This window comes from Pecten maximus, chromosome 2, assembly GCF_902652985.1.
Source record: "Pecten maximus chromosome 2, xPecMax1.1, whole genome shotgun sequence".
NCBI lineage: Eukaryota > Metazoa > Mollusca > Bivalvia > Pectinida > Pectinidae > Pecten > Pecten maximus.
This window is the reverse complement of record NC_047016.1, coordinates 10650833-10666247: the sequence shown is the minus strand read 5'-3', so window position 1 is coordinate 10666247 and position 15415 is coordinate 10650833. Positions and strand designations below refer to the sequence as shown.

The window sequence follows — 15415 nt, the reverse complement described above, 5'->3', positions numbered from 1 at the left end:
TAAAACGTCAATCGATAATGTCCACCGTAAGGTAAAACGTCAATCAATAATGTCCACCGCAAGGTAAAACAACAATCGATAACGTCCACCGCAAGGTAAAACATCAATCGATAACGTCCACCGCAAGGTAAAACGTCAATCGATAATGTCCACCTCAAGGTAAAACATCAATCGATAATGTCCACCTCAAGGTAAAACATCAATCGATAATGTCCACCTCAAGGTAAAACAACAATCGATAATGTCCACCGCAAGGTAAAACGTCAATCAATAATGTCCACCTCAAGGTAAAACAACAATCGATAATGTCCACCTCAAAGTAAAACACCAATCGATAATGTCCACCTCAAGGTAAAACATCAATCGATAATGTCCACATCAAGGTAAAACAACAATCGATAATGTCCACCTCAAGGTAAAACGTCAACCGATAATGTCCACCGCAAGGTAAAACGTCAATCGATAATGTCCACCGCAAGGTAAAACATCAATCGATAATGTCCACCTCAAGGTAAAACAACAATCGATAACGTCCACCGCGAGGTAAAACGTCAATCAATAATGTCCACATCAAGGTAAAACATCAATCGATAATGTCCACCACAAGGTAAAACGTCAATCGATAATGTCCACATCAAGGTAAAACAACAACCGATAATGTCCACCTCAAGGTAAAACGTCAATCGATAACGTCCACCGCAAGGTAAAACGTCAATCAATAATGTCCACATCAAGTTAAAACAACAACCGATAACGTCCACCGCAAGGTATAACATCAATCGATAATGTCCACATCAAGGTAAAACAACAACCGATAATGTCCACCTCAAGGTAAAACGTCAATCAATCATGTCTACCTCAAGATAAAACAACAATCGATAATGTCCACCTCAAGGTAAAACATCAATCGATAATGTCCACCACAAGGTAAAACAACAATCGATAATGTTCACATCAAGGTAAAACGTCAATCGATAATGTCCACCGCAAGGTAAAACATCAACCGATAATGTCCACATCAAGGTAAAACGTCAACCGATAATGTCCACCGCAAGGTAAAACATCAACCGATAACGTCCACCGCAAGGTAAAACATCAACCGATAATGTCCACATCAAGGTAAAACATCAATCGATAATGTCCACATCAAGGTAAAACATCAACCGATAATGTCCACTGCAAGGTAAAACATCAACCGATAATGTTCACATCAAGGTAAAACATCAATCGATAATGTCCACCGCAAGGTAAAACATCAATCGATAATGTCCACATCAAGGTAAAACGTCAATCAATAATGTCCACCACAAGGTAAAACAATCGATAATGTCCACCGCAAGGTAAAACATCAACCGATAACGTCCACCGCAAGGTAAAACAACAATCGATAATGTCCACCGCAAGGTAAAACATCAATCGATAATGTCCACCGCAAGGTAAAACGTCAATCGATAATGTCCACATCAAGGTAAAACATCAACCGATAACGTCCACCGCAAGGTAAAACATCAACCGATAATGTCCACATCAAGGTAAAACGTCAATCGATAATGTCCACCACAAGGTAAAACCACAATCGATAATGTCCACCGCAAGGTAAAACGTCAATCAATAATGTCCACCACAAGGTAAAACAACAATCGATAATGTTCACATCAAGGTAAAACATCAACCGATAATGTCCACCGCAAGGTAAAACATCAACCGATAACGTCCACCGCAAGGTAAAACAACAATCGATAATGTCCACATCAAGGTAAAACATCAATCGATAATGTCCACATCAAGGTAAAACATCAACCGATAATGTCCACATCAAGGTAAAACATAAATCGATAATGTCCACCGCAAGGTAAAACAACAGTCGATAATGTCCACCGCAAGGTAAAACATCAATCGATAATGTCCACCGCAAGGTAAAACGTCAATCGATAATGTCCACATCAAGGTAAAACATCAACCGATAACGTCCACCGCAAGGTAAAACATCAACCGATAATGTCCACATCAAGGTAAAACGTCAATCGATAATGTCCACCACAAGGTAAAACCACAATCGATAATGTCCACCGCAAGGTAAAACGTCAATCAATAATGTCCACCACAAGGTAAAACAACAATCGATAATGTTCACATCAAGGTAAAACATCAACCGATAATGTCCACCGCAAGGTAAAACATCAACCGATAACGTCCACCGCAAGGTAAAACAACAATCGATAATGTCCACATCAAGGTAAAACATCAATCGATAATGTCCACATCAAGGTAAAACATCAACCGATAATGTCCACATCAAGGTAAAACATAAATCGATAATGTCCACCGCAAGGTAAAACAACAGTCGATAATGTCCACCGCAAGGTAAAACATCAACCGATAACGTCCACCGTAAGGTAAAACATCAATCGATAATGTCCACCTCAAGGTAAAACAACAGTCGATAATGTCCACCGCAAGGTAAAACGTCAATCAATAATGTCCACATCAAGGTAAAACAACAATCGATATTATTATACCTCAGACTTGTATCACAGCTTCTGATTAGTGAAAACCATGTCACGTGATTAAAAACATTCGTTATGTCAACCACAACTTTCCAAATAATTCATTATTTACTTGCTGTCGCTTTCGAAACATCATGTCACCCTCTGAATATCATAATGTCACCCTCTCGTGAGCCCTCCGAAATCGTCATGTCACCCTCTCGTGAGCCCCAACTCGGAACTCTCTTCCGTAACGTCTTCAAAAGTAGTCGAATCAGAAGAGTTCCGAGTATTCTGCTTGACAACAACAATGGCTGCCGGTGGACGCTATCGTCTGCCAACAGAGGAGGAATTGGCGAAATTATTGCAAGAAAAGGGATTCTAAAAACACCAAAAGGGTCATCAATGGGGTCGTGGATTCCTTTAGACATTTCCTATCTGCAACAGGTAGGCCTAGACCAAAGGATTGTGAAAACTTCGACGCCCATACATTGAAAGTTCGACTGGGAGAATGTTATGCCGGGTCCAGAAAGACGATGGGGTACCTCTTAAAAAATTTCTTAAAAACTGTTGATAGTAATAAATAAACTTATTGATATCAAAATTAATTCACTTATGTTTTTTTCGGTATAATAAAACAATTACTACCCTTGTTCCGGGTTGACATGAATATTTGCCCACCCTTGAGGTGTCATGTCACCCTCTGGCTACGAGGGCAATAATTGTATAATGTCCACCGTAAGGTAAAACAACAATCGATAATGTCCACCGCAAGGTAAAACGTCAATCAATAATGTCCACCGCAAGGTAAAACAACAATCGATAACGTCCACCTCAAGGTATAACCTCAACCGATAATGTCCACCGCAAGGTAAAACATCAATCAATAATGTCCACCGCAAGGTAAAACAACAATCGATAACGTCCACCGCAAGGTAAAACATCAATCGATAATGTCCACATCAAGGTAAAACATCAATCGATAATGTCCACCGCAAGGTAAAACATCAACCGATAATGTCCACCGCAAGGTAAAACATCAACCGATAATGTCCACATCAAGGTAAAACATCAACCGATAATGTCCACCGCAAGGTAAAACATCAACCGATAACGTCCACATCAAGGTAAAACATCAATCGATAACGTCCACATCAAGGTAAAACATCAACCGATAACGTCCACCGCAAGGTAAAACATCAACCGATAATGTCCACATCAAGGTAAAACATCAACCGATAACGTCCACCGCAAGGTAAAACATCAACCGATAACGTCCACCGCAAGGTAAAACATCAACCGATAACGTCCACCGCAAGGTAAAACATCAACCGATAATGTCCACATCAAGGTAAAACATCAATCGATAATGTCCACCGCAAGGTAAAACATCAACCGATATTATTATACCTCAGACTTGTATCACAGCTTCTGATTAGTGAAAACCATGTCACGTGATTAAAAACATTCGTTATGTCAACCACAACTTTCCAAATAATTCATTATTGACTTGCTGTCGCTTTCGAAACATCATGTCACCCTCTGAATATCATAATGTCACCCTCTCGTGAGCCCTCCAAAATCGTTATGTCACCCTCTCGTGAGCCCCAACTCGGAACTCTCTTCCGTAACGTCTTCAAAAGTAGTCGAATCAGAGAAGTTCCGAGTATTCTGCTTGACAACAACAATGGCTGCCGGCGGACGCTATCGTCTGCCAACAGAGGAGGAATTGGCGAAATTATTGCAAGAAAAGGATTCTAAAAACACCAAAAGGGTCATCAATGTGGCCGTGGATTCCTTTAGACATTTCCTATCTGCAACAGGTAGGCCTAGACCAAGGATTGTGAAAACTTCGACGTCCATACATTGAAAGTTCAACTGGGAGAATTTTATGCCGGGTCCAGAAAGACGATGGGGTACCTCTTAAAAACTTTTCTTAAAAACTGTTGATAGTAATAAATAAACTTATTGATATCAAAATTAATTCACTTATGTTTTTTTCGGTATAATCAAACAATTACTGCCCTTGGTCCCAACCCGGAACAAGGGCAATAATTGTATAATGTCCACATCAAGGTAAAACGTCAATCGATAATGTCAACCGCAAGGTAAAACGTCAATCGATAATGTCCACATCAAGGTAAAACATCAATCGATAATGTCCACCTCAAGGTAAAACAACAATCGATAATGTCCACCTCAAGGTAAAACAACAATCGATAATGTCCACCTCAAGGTAAAACAACAATCGATAATGTCCACCTCAAGGTAAAACGACAATCGATATTATTATACCTCAGACTTGTATCACAGCTTCTGATTAGTGAAAACCATGTCACGTGATTAAAAACATTCGTTATGTCAACCACAACTTTCCAAATAATTCATTATTGACTTGCTGTCGCTTTCGAAACATCATGTCACCCTCTGAATATCATAATGTCACCCTCTCGTGAGCCCTCCAAAATCGTTATGTCACCCTCTCGTGAGCCCCAACTCGGAACTCTCTTCCGTAACGTCTTCAAAAGTAGTCGAATCAGAAAAGTTCCGAGTATTCTGCTTGACAACAACAATGGCTGCCGGCGGACGCTATCGTCTGCCAACAGAGGAGGAATTGGCGAAATTATTGCAAGAAAAGGATTCTAAAAACACCAAAAGGGTCATCAATGTGGCCGTGGATTCCTTTAGACATTTCCTATCTGCAACAGGTAGGCCTAGACCAAGGATTGTGAAAACTTCGACGTCCATACATTGAAAGTTCAACTGGGAGAATTTTATGCCGGGTCCAGAAAGACGATGGGGTACCTCTTAAAAACTTTTCTTAAAAATTGTTGATAGTAATAAATAAACTTATTGATACCAAAATTAATTCACTTATGTTTTTTTCGGTATAATAAAACAATTACTGCCCTTGTTCCGAGTTGACATGAATATTTGCCCACCCTTGAGGTGTCATGTCACCCTCGGGCTACGCCCTCGGGTGACATGACACCTCTCGGGTGGTCAAATATTCATGTCAACCCGGAACAAGGGCAATAATTGTATAATGTCCACCTCAAGGTAAAACAACAATCGATAATGTCCACCGTTAGGTAAAACATCAATCGATAATGTCCACCGCAAGGTAAAACATCAATCAATAATGTCCACCTCAAGGTAAAACAACAATCGATAATGTCCACATCAAGGTAAAACATCAATCGGTAACGTCCACCGTAAGGTAAAACATCAGTAGATAAATTGATAAGAAACCTTTGATAATAAATTAACTATATTTACTAACTAGCCGAAACAAATCTTGGACAGAATAACATTTATCACAGTAATGCTTCAATGAATATGATTGAAGACCAATGTTCCCATTTGCCACTTGTATATTAATACTTTAAGATAACGGATAAATCACAATAATAAATAAAAGGCTACGAAAGTCTCCAAAAACATTGGTATTGGCTGATGATGACACTAGAAGCAGCATTAAACTAAACAAATGAGCTAAAACATTCAGTATCCCATCTTCAATATCGGTGATGACACCGACTAGGCTGCTGCCCTAAAACAATTTTCTATTCATACTGGTTTTATATCATAAGGGTCTAGTCTAAGACTTACAAGAAATGATGAGTTATTAACCACGGTGGAGCAAATAGCTGTAACCGAGCTAAAACCCCGGTCTAGGTCGTATGCCCAAATGAAGATTTGCCTTTATTTAATTAATGGGTTTTACGTCCGCTATTAGCTTGTGGCTTTTCAGCTGACTACAAAATATTTGCCTTATTTATCATTTAACGGGTTTTACGTCCGCTTTTACGGCCTTGTGGCCTTTCAGCTGACGAGAACAGATAGAAAATTGAGTAGAATGGGTACAGTATGGAGTTAAAGGTAAGCGTGGGACAGTCGCAGAATCTGACCCTTTAAACTTATCGGCGTATACCCCAGCCCGCCCCTTATAAGGGACAAAATCGCATTTCCAGACATCCTTGCCCCGCCCCTAATTGAGCTTACAAAAATGCCGAATTCGTGAAATGATGAGTTTGTGGTCAGTTCACCTGTTCCGACATTTATAAACAAGTTGCTATATCGCTCTGACTTTTGGACAGAGCAGACTGATAATAGTGATCGGTTCCACCCCAGTCTTAAAGGGAAACTCCTTCAATCGAACGCCAGATGTGTGTTGAACAGCAATTTATAAGATTTATGAATAAAAAAAACTTACACTCATTTTTATGATTAACTGTGATGTTATGAATATCAAATTTGTACAGAAAATCCGCAAAAATATTGTCACTCTGCATCCGCACTGGAATATTCAGCCACGCCTCCTACGCTTCATTTAAATATCTATCACGTGACCCCGACTCGGTTCGCCAAAATTCACATCACCTCGGGAAAAAGACATGGATTGGGTTAGGCCTAAGCTTATCGTACCGTTTTTGTTGTGATGATAAACCCCAGTTGTAGCCCGTTTTACCTCAATTACTTAAATGAGTTAAGAATATAAAAAAAAAATTAATAATTACACACAAACATTATCTTACTACGGCACAAAGTCGCATAAATATGTGCATCAAATAGCGAAAACACATGTGCCGTGTTTACAAACTGGTGTGTACTTGAATATTAATGAATTTTCTCGCCGATTAACCCATTAACTAATTGCTAACTCGGGGAGCCGTGTATGCCATTTTCGTTTCTGTTTGTGAACTTGTCTGAGCATGCTTGTATTGACAGTCGTTGGCGGCGATTAATTTTCGCACTTCAGGTCCTAGTGACATTTTCAAAAACTTTTATTAAGAACTTTGTATTACGATAAAGTTTATAAATTTTCCTAGTTAAGAAAAATTCCCGTTTACTTGTGTGTTTATAGCATAAATTCATTTTAACGAGGGCCTCATATAAACGCATTCACAAATATTAAACATATTACAAACGCGATCATACATATGAGATTTTAAAAATAGCTCTTCTGTTGATACGACTCGTATGTCACGTTTGAACTCTTTTCAGCTGGCTGAATTTGTAATTACATTATTATCTTTTCTCAGTCATTGAGAGTTATTCGCCAAGAAACTGTTTTTTTTTATTTGATATGTATTCTTTCTGGATATGTAACTATATTAATACTAGTAATGACTTGTCTTTTGTCTTTGTAATACTGCCAGGCTGTGTGGTATGTACCGAGACGTCAGAGTACTGGTGGTATGATCCCCATATCACATGGCAAACAACGACGGGAGCGGTGATATTTACCATACAATTACAACGCCCGCTCGAGTGTGCGTCCATCTGTTCGTCCGACACCGACTGTTTGGTATTTGGCTTCAGTAAAGTTACAAATATCTGCAAAGGGTACAGTCGGTTACAAACTCCCATAGGAGTAAGTCCGCTGACTGTTCTTGGGTCTGCAGAGAAAATCTACAAGAATGACCAAAGTAACGTTTCACTTTGTTCTTTCTTTTGCTTTTTATCATTAACAAATTCCACAACAAACACCTCTAGTGATAAGTAAACATCGATAATTCTACTATTGAGATATTGGCTTTTTTTCGACCTATTTTAGTTTCCTAGGTTGCCGAGTCTTAGAAGGACGAACCAGCTGTATTATGTCCCTAACATGTCTGACAAGTCCTAGAAGGACGAACCAGCTGTATTATGTCCCAAACATGTCTGACAAGTCCTAGAAGGACGAACCAGCTGTATTATGTCCCAAACATGTCTGACAAGTCCTAGAAGGACGAACCAGCTGTATTATGTCCCTAACATGTCTGACGAGTCTTAGAAGGACGAACCAGCTGTATTATGTCCCTAACATCACTGACAAGTCCTAGAAGGACGAACCAGCTGTATTATGTCCCTAACATGTCTGACAAGTCCTAGAAGGACGAACCAGCTGTATGATGTCCCTAACATGTCTGACAAGTCCTAGAAGGACGAACCAGCTGTATTATGTCCTTAACATGTCTGACAAGTCCTAGAAGGACGAACCAGCTGTATTATGTCCCTAACATGTCTGACAAGTCCTAGAAGGACGAACCAGCTGTATCATGTCCCTAACATGTCTGACAAGTCTTAGAAGGACGAACCAGCTGTATTATGTCCCTAACATGTCTGACAAGTCCTAGAAGGACGAACCAGCTGTATTATGTCCCTAACATGTCTGACGAGTCTTAGAAGGACGAACCAGCTGTATTATGTCCCTAGGATCACTGACAAGTCCTAGAAGGACGAACCAGCTGTATCATGTCCCTAACATGTCTGACAAGTCTTAGAAGGACGAACCAGCTGTATTATGTCCCTAACATGTCTGACAAGTCCTAGAAGGACGAACCAGCTGTATCATGTCTCTAACACGTCTGACAAGTCCTAGAAGAACGAACCAGCTGTATTATGACCCTAACATCTCTGACAAGTCCTAGAAGGACGAACCAGCTGTCCCTAACATGTCTGACAAGTCCTAGAAGGACGAAACAGCTGTACTGTATTATGTCCCTAACATGTCTGACGAGTCCTAGAAGGACTAACCAGCTGTATCATGTCCCTAACATGTCTGACAAGTCCTAGAAGGACGAACCAGCTGTCCCTAACATGTCTGACAAGTCCTAGAAGGACGAACCAGCTGTATTATGTCCCTAACATGTCTGACAAGTCCTAGAAGGACGAACCAGCTGTATTATGTCCCTTACATCTCTGACGAGACTTAGAAGAACGAACCAGCGGTATTATGTCCCTAACATGTCTGACAAGTCCTAGCAGGACGAACCGGCAATATTATGTCCCTTACATGTCTGACAAGTCCTAGAAGGACGAACCAGCTGTATTATGTCCCTTACATGTCTGACAAGTCCTAGCAGGACGAACCGGCAATATTATGTCCCTTACATGTCTGACAAGTCCTAGAAGGACGAACCAGCTGTATTATGTCCCTAACATGTCTGACAAGTCCTAGAAGGACGAACCAGCTGTATTATGTCCCTAACACGTCTGACAAGTCCTAGAAGGACGAACCTGCTGTATTATGTCCCTAACATGTCTGACAAGTCCTAGAAGGACGAACCAGCTATACCGTGCAGTTAAATACAGTTTTGGCTCTACTCTTTCTGATTGAAATATGCCAATATCTTGTCTGTTTTCTGTAAACCTACTTTTGAGCTATAAGTCTGTCATGTGTTTCTATGATTGCATGCAAAGTTATTCGTCTCGGGGAAATGGATGATGTTCACGTGTTACTTGTGATGCAGGAAACGTGTATACTTCCAGAGCAATACTTTCCCCCACCCGAACCTTCAGTTTTAAAGTTTTCTCACGTACATTATTAGATGGTTTTCTGTTGAAGGTTGTAGCCGGGCCGGATTTGATTTCATTCAGGAGGGTCGCCTTTGTGTGAAAATATTTACCAATAACATCGATTGGGACGACGCCAAGAGTATTTGCGAAATGAATTATGGCCGCCTTATCGTCATCAACACGGAACAAAAATTGAACGCATTTTCGGGGTATCTAGGTAGGTCACGTTTTAGTTTATGTATATCTTTCCGATCAAAGTAGACTCGATGCGCAAGTTTTAAGTACACATAAATGAATTACATACAGTGCTCGGAAATTATTTCTCTAATAGCGTCCCGGCGTCTCCCCTTCGTTCCGATGTGACATAGGTGTGATATTTCCCTAATTTGAGGTTAGGTAAAAGGCTTTCAAAGAGGTAGATATCTTTGAGGTTATATTTTCTGGAAAGAATATTAAAATAATTTTCAAAAGTAACTTCAGATTTAAAAACTCTATAATTCATGGACTTTGGAGAGTTTCTACATGTTTCCGCCCAGCTTTGTTTAAATTGATCGGTCAATGTTAGTTTTATTTTTAAAGGAAGCCATTTCGGATTTACAGAATTTTGATTCAACCATATGTTGGATAGTCCACAGTTATTCAATATGTTTTAATGCATTCGGTCCAGGCAATTGAACCAGCATTTTCTTCATTTACTATGGCTGATGTCTTATATAATCAGTTACTTATTTTACCTTCTTTAGCTGCTGTTAATCGTGTCCAAAAACTTATCATTCTGGTTTTAATTTCGATATCTAGTGGATGTCTGCCGAGCTCTCCATAAACCATAAAATCAGAAGTTGATGATTTAAGGTGAAGTAACATCTGACAAAACTTTAAATGAACTCTTTCAATTATAGTGTTATTTGAAAACCCCCACACTTCACAACCGTATAGCAGAACTGGTGACACAATTTTGTCAAATAAATCCAGTTGACACTGTATTGATAGATTATGTAATCTCCCCTTTTTTAACACTTCATACATGGCTCTAGTTCCTTTAAGTGCTTGGTTCTTTTTAGCTCTTAAGAAATTCCCCGATTTAAAAAATAATATACTAAGGTAATTGAATTCAGTAACTATGTCTAAGGCTTCGCTATCGAAAATGAATCTAAAATCTGCTGGTACCTTCTGTCGGCCAAAAATCATTACTTTTGATTTTCCTATATTTACCTTCAAGTTCCACTTGTTACAATATATACCGAAGTTATTTAAGATATTTTGGAGATCATCGCGACTTTCTGCTAACAATACAGTGTCATCAGCGTATAAAAGACAGAATAACTTTAAATACACACCGAGCTTGTCTTCTAGTAATTTAGATACTGTAGTAAGACAATTAACATTCATTGTTGATAAAAAATATTGTAATATTGCTGACACACATTATCCATTACCATACTACATCTATTTACAAATCATGTCAATAATTAGATATCAAGTGTTAACAACCACCAATAAAAACAGAGCAAAGCAAAAACAAAAACAGAAAAAGTAGGATTGCATGGTTTAAACTTTACTGATATCAGAGTTAAATGAGATATCTGACAGAAGATGGTTTAAACTTAACTGATATCAGAGTTAAATGAGATATCTGACAGAAGATGGTTTAAACTTTACTGATATCAGAGTTAAATGAGATATCTGACAGAAGGTGGTTTAAACTTTACTGATATCAGAGTTAAATGAGATATCTGACAGAAGATGGTTTAAACTTTACTGATATCAGAGTTAAATGAGATATCTGACAGAAGATGGTTTAAACTTTACTGATATCAGAGTTAAATGAGATATCTGACAGAAGATGGTCTAAACTTAACTGATATCAGAGTTAAATGAGATATCTGACAGAAGATGGTTTAAACTTTACTGATATCAGAGTTAAATGAGATATCTGACAGAAGATGGTCTAAACTTTACTGATATCAGAGTTAAATGAGATATCTGACAGAAGATGGTTTAAACTTTACTGATATCAGAGTTAAATGAGATATCTGACAGAAGATGGTTTAAACTTTACCGATATCAGAGTTAAATGAGATATCTGACAGAAGATGGTTTAAACTTAACTGATATCAGAGTTAAATGAGATATCTGACAGAAGATGGTTTAAACTTTACTGATATCAGAGTTAAATGAGATATCTGACAGAAGATGGTTTAAACTTACTGATATCAGAGTTAAATGAGATATCTGACAGAAGATGGTTTAAACTTTACTGATATCAGAGTTAAATGAGATATCTGACAGAAGATGAATATGTTCCGTTGATGGAAATGAGAAAAGATTTTCTTTCATTACTGATATATTTTTTATATTTAAATATGTTCTAGTAGTATTTTCTTCTAAACTGTTTGAAAGAGTTGTCTCTCCTACCTCTGGCAAATAAATTGTTTTATGGTTCAATGTCAATCTGAAAACATCTTGATCTATAAATGTATTAATTGATGGTTAAGTGTATAGCATTGTCAACTTTTCTATCAAATGGTTTTTGTTCTTAAATTCAGATGTGATAAGCAGATTATTTAAATTCTAACTTTTTGAGCAAAATTTGTTCTTTTGTACAATTCCAAGATGTGTGTTCCATTGTTTGCAAATGTTATTTAAAGGACTACAACAAAACCTTGATGGTTTTCCGGAGTTTGTTGTCAACCCATCGCGGTGGATTGCTTTGGAAGCTAGAGTTCTAAATATCTGCACTTGCCTATAATGGTTGGTGCTTCTATAAAGGTTTTATTCTTTGTCACACAAGCGCGTGGTGACCTGATATTCCATGGAATGCACGTAGCAATCATATTAGCTACTTGTCCAAGATTAGATTAAGAACTGCAGAGTTATCGCCCATGACAGGGGATTTTTACAAAACCCTGCCATCTCTAGTTCTTGTTTAAAATGAATTATTTATTATGCAAAAATCTCAATTATTTGTAGTTTCCATTATGATATTAACAAAAACCTGCTACACCACGGAATGGTATCTTTGTATTCCAGCAAATATTGTTATCTGAAATCCCTTAGATTTTCTTCGTGCAAGTCCTGAAACATTTTGACACTACACGTAGAGAGAAGCCTTGTCGCATTAAAAATTTAAAATTTTAACAAGAATAGGTGAAAAGACTGTACTTTGATTGTTTCTTTTAATTCTATTAGCTAAAAACAAATTAAATAATCAGCAAAACTTACCAACACAGCTAATCTGAAAATCCTCTCCGGAGTGCGATTCCACCCGGACAAATAAGAGTGATCGGTTGCTTAATCTTTATAATACTAATACAATACTAATTGTTGTAATAAGTAACTTTTTATACTCTATACACTTTGGAAGTCCTGTCGTGAGGGAGTTTATGAACGATACCTCAATAGGGATACACAGCTCACATGGTCATTTAAGACTTCATTAGATGACTTCATCACATAATATTTACATTTTCACGTAGCTACGCCTCGATGAAACCAGTAAACCTGGATTACTTCATTCCCCGATGAAGATTTTGGGTCGCGTGCTTCTATTCTGAGGGACGAATCACTTTTTTTCCAGCATTTGAATACATTAACTGTTTGCACTGGCGATATAGTTTTGCACCGCCTCAGACTTTAGTGCACTTTCATTGTGAATTCTGTAACATTGATATATGCGTATATAATGTTTTAAATACTTACTTTTAAAATGTAGCAATATGCATACAATAAAACATCGATAAAATTTTAGATCGGTGAAGTTGACAATGTTAAAAAGCCAATAGACGTCCGGCAAAATCGGAATTCGAGATTATTCCCTTTTCTTTTCCCGTTAAGCTCTATCGAATCATTTCCTTTCCTAAGGAAATACTCGTTTTTTTCCGATTCCACTGTCTTTTGTGTCTTTTTTGGCATAATCTGTCTGCGTTTTCCTAGGTCCACGCTTTCGGCGTTTCGCCATTTTGTATGGACTGTCAAACCCGCCGTTGCATTGTGGGACTAATTTTCAAAGAAACTTGGACCACAGCTATAATGTTTGGGAATTCCCCGTATACTTTTATAAATACACATTTTCTTTCAGTTTTTGATTCACGATAATCTGTTAGGTATGTATATCAAGTCCGAAAACTGTAAAAGCTCAAAATGTAAACATTTATATATGTTTCTACGGGAGTATGTGGCTTTAAAGTGTTGTTATATTTCACTGTTGTCGTCCGTAGTTCCTGTTCGTGTCTTGAGTGACTTTATCACGCATACTCTAATATTCACACTGCGCATTGCATTCGTATTTATCTGGATATGGTTGAGTTTTTATTATAAAATGTTGAAATATTTGTTGTGAATGAGTATTTAATCTTGAAAAATGTGGTGATTATGTATATCAAAATCGCAATAATCAAAACGAGTGTTGAACTATAGTTTGTGTTGCCTTGGGGACGGATGTAGCTGGCTGACTGACTGCTGTTCCATTACCGTGCAAACATGTACGATAAGTAGAACATTGTTACAAAGTGACACACTTAAGTCATACATATATCGTGGCGACCAAATTTTGCAATCTTACGGCGGGAAATTTAAATTTGTTATCGTAAGAATAAGCATTGATTATCAATTTTGTTGCTCGCATGGACTGATGAAAGGAAGTGCAAATGTGAAGCAACAAAATTGACAATCAATCCTTAATTGTATTCAAGGGTTGTGATGGAACATGAGCATTGTAATATTTTTGCGATGTTGAAAATTTGTGATATGTATCATTGTACGTGTTGACAGATACTATGGGTTATGCCAGCGACCGCCTGTGGATAGGTGCCACCGATAAGGCTGATGAGGGCACCTGGGTGTGGCTGAACGGACAAGGAGTGGATCAGTCTTACTGGGACGACGTGATATTAAATGATTTTTGTAAGGAAGACTTTTTTGCCTTCACTGCTGAATGTGGTAGAATTCAGTATAGGACCCTTAGCGATGATACCTGTGGCATTTCACAGGCGTATGTCTGTGAGAGGCCGGACATCGTCTAGCATTAGAATATCACTTCCGTTTTCATACTCGTGTACATGTACATGTATCTTGCTGTCAATGTTTATGTATCTTAGCGAGCTCGTATAGTACTATTCTGTGTACAATTTAAGTGGTTAAAATAGAGCCTGACATCAAAACACAAGTATTCTTACGCTATCTATAAGTATGCTGCGATCGGATTCTGTTATATGTTTGTTTTATATCACTGAGGCCTACGAACTCCACTACCTCTGACCATATACTGAAAATGGAGGATTGTAAAGAAACTGATACAAACCCGTTAACGATCTCGTACGATTGTCGTCTAAACAGTTATCCTTCCTGTGCAAGTGTGCACAAGATACTCTTCGATGACCTCCCTCTGTCAATATGACCTTTATATGTCACTGAAAATAAAAAATCGGTTACTCAGTAGTTAAACTTCATTTGTTTTTTTACTTCTGGCTGTATAGTTCAAGTTCAAGTTCTTTATTACCTTTAGTCAAACGACTCATCGGTTTAAAACAGCATATACATACATGTACAAAACATATGCAACGCCAATACACACACACACTCGACATCTACGTATTATCTGAAGTAATTTCACTTTTCTCATCACTAGATTTATACATTTCCCTAGG

The 15415-nt window shown here is 38.1% G+C and overlaps 1 protein-coding gene across 1 annotated transcript; it reads left to right on the top strand.

Moving 5' to 3' along the window:
- Nucleotides 1–7830: 7830 nt before the first annotated feature.
- LOC117317179 (lectin BRA-3-like) lies at nt 7831–15206 on the top strand. The gene is made up of 3 exons (XM_033871969.1): nt 7831–7918; nt 9820–9987; nt 14541–15206. Exons 2-3 carry the CDS (start codon nt 9921–9923, stop codon nt 14789–14791), a joined length of 318 nt encoding a protein of 105 aa, XP_033727860.1. The 5' UTR covers nt 7831–7918; nt 9820–9920; the 3' UTR covers nt 14792–15206.
- The last annotated feature ends 209 nt before the right edge of the window (nt 15207–15415 follow it).

Excerpts from the sequence above, each read along its gene's own strand:
- LOC117317179 (XM_033871969.1), top strand. The coding sequence starts at position 9,921 with ATGAATTATGGCCGCCTTATCGTCATCAACACGGAACAAAAATTGAAC. Across the intron at positions 9,988-14,540 it reads CGCATTTTCGGGGTATCTAG|ATACTATGGGTTATGCCAGC; the intron begins GTAGGTCACGTT and ends ACGTGTTGACAG.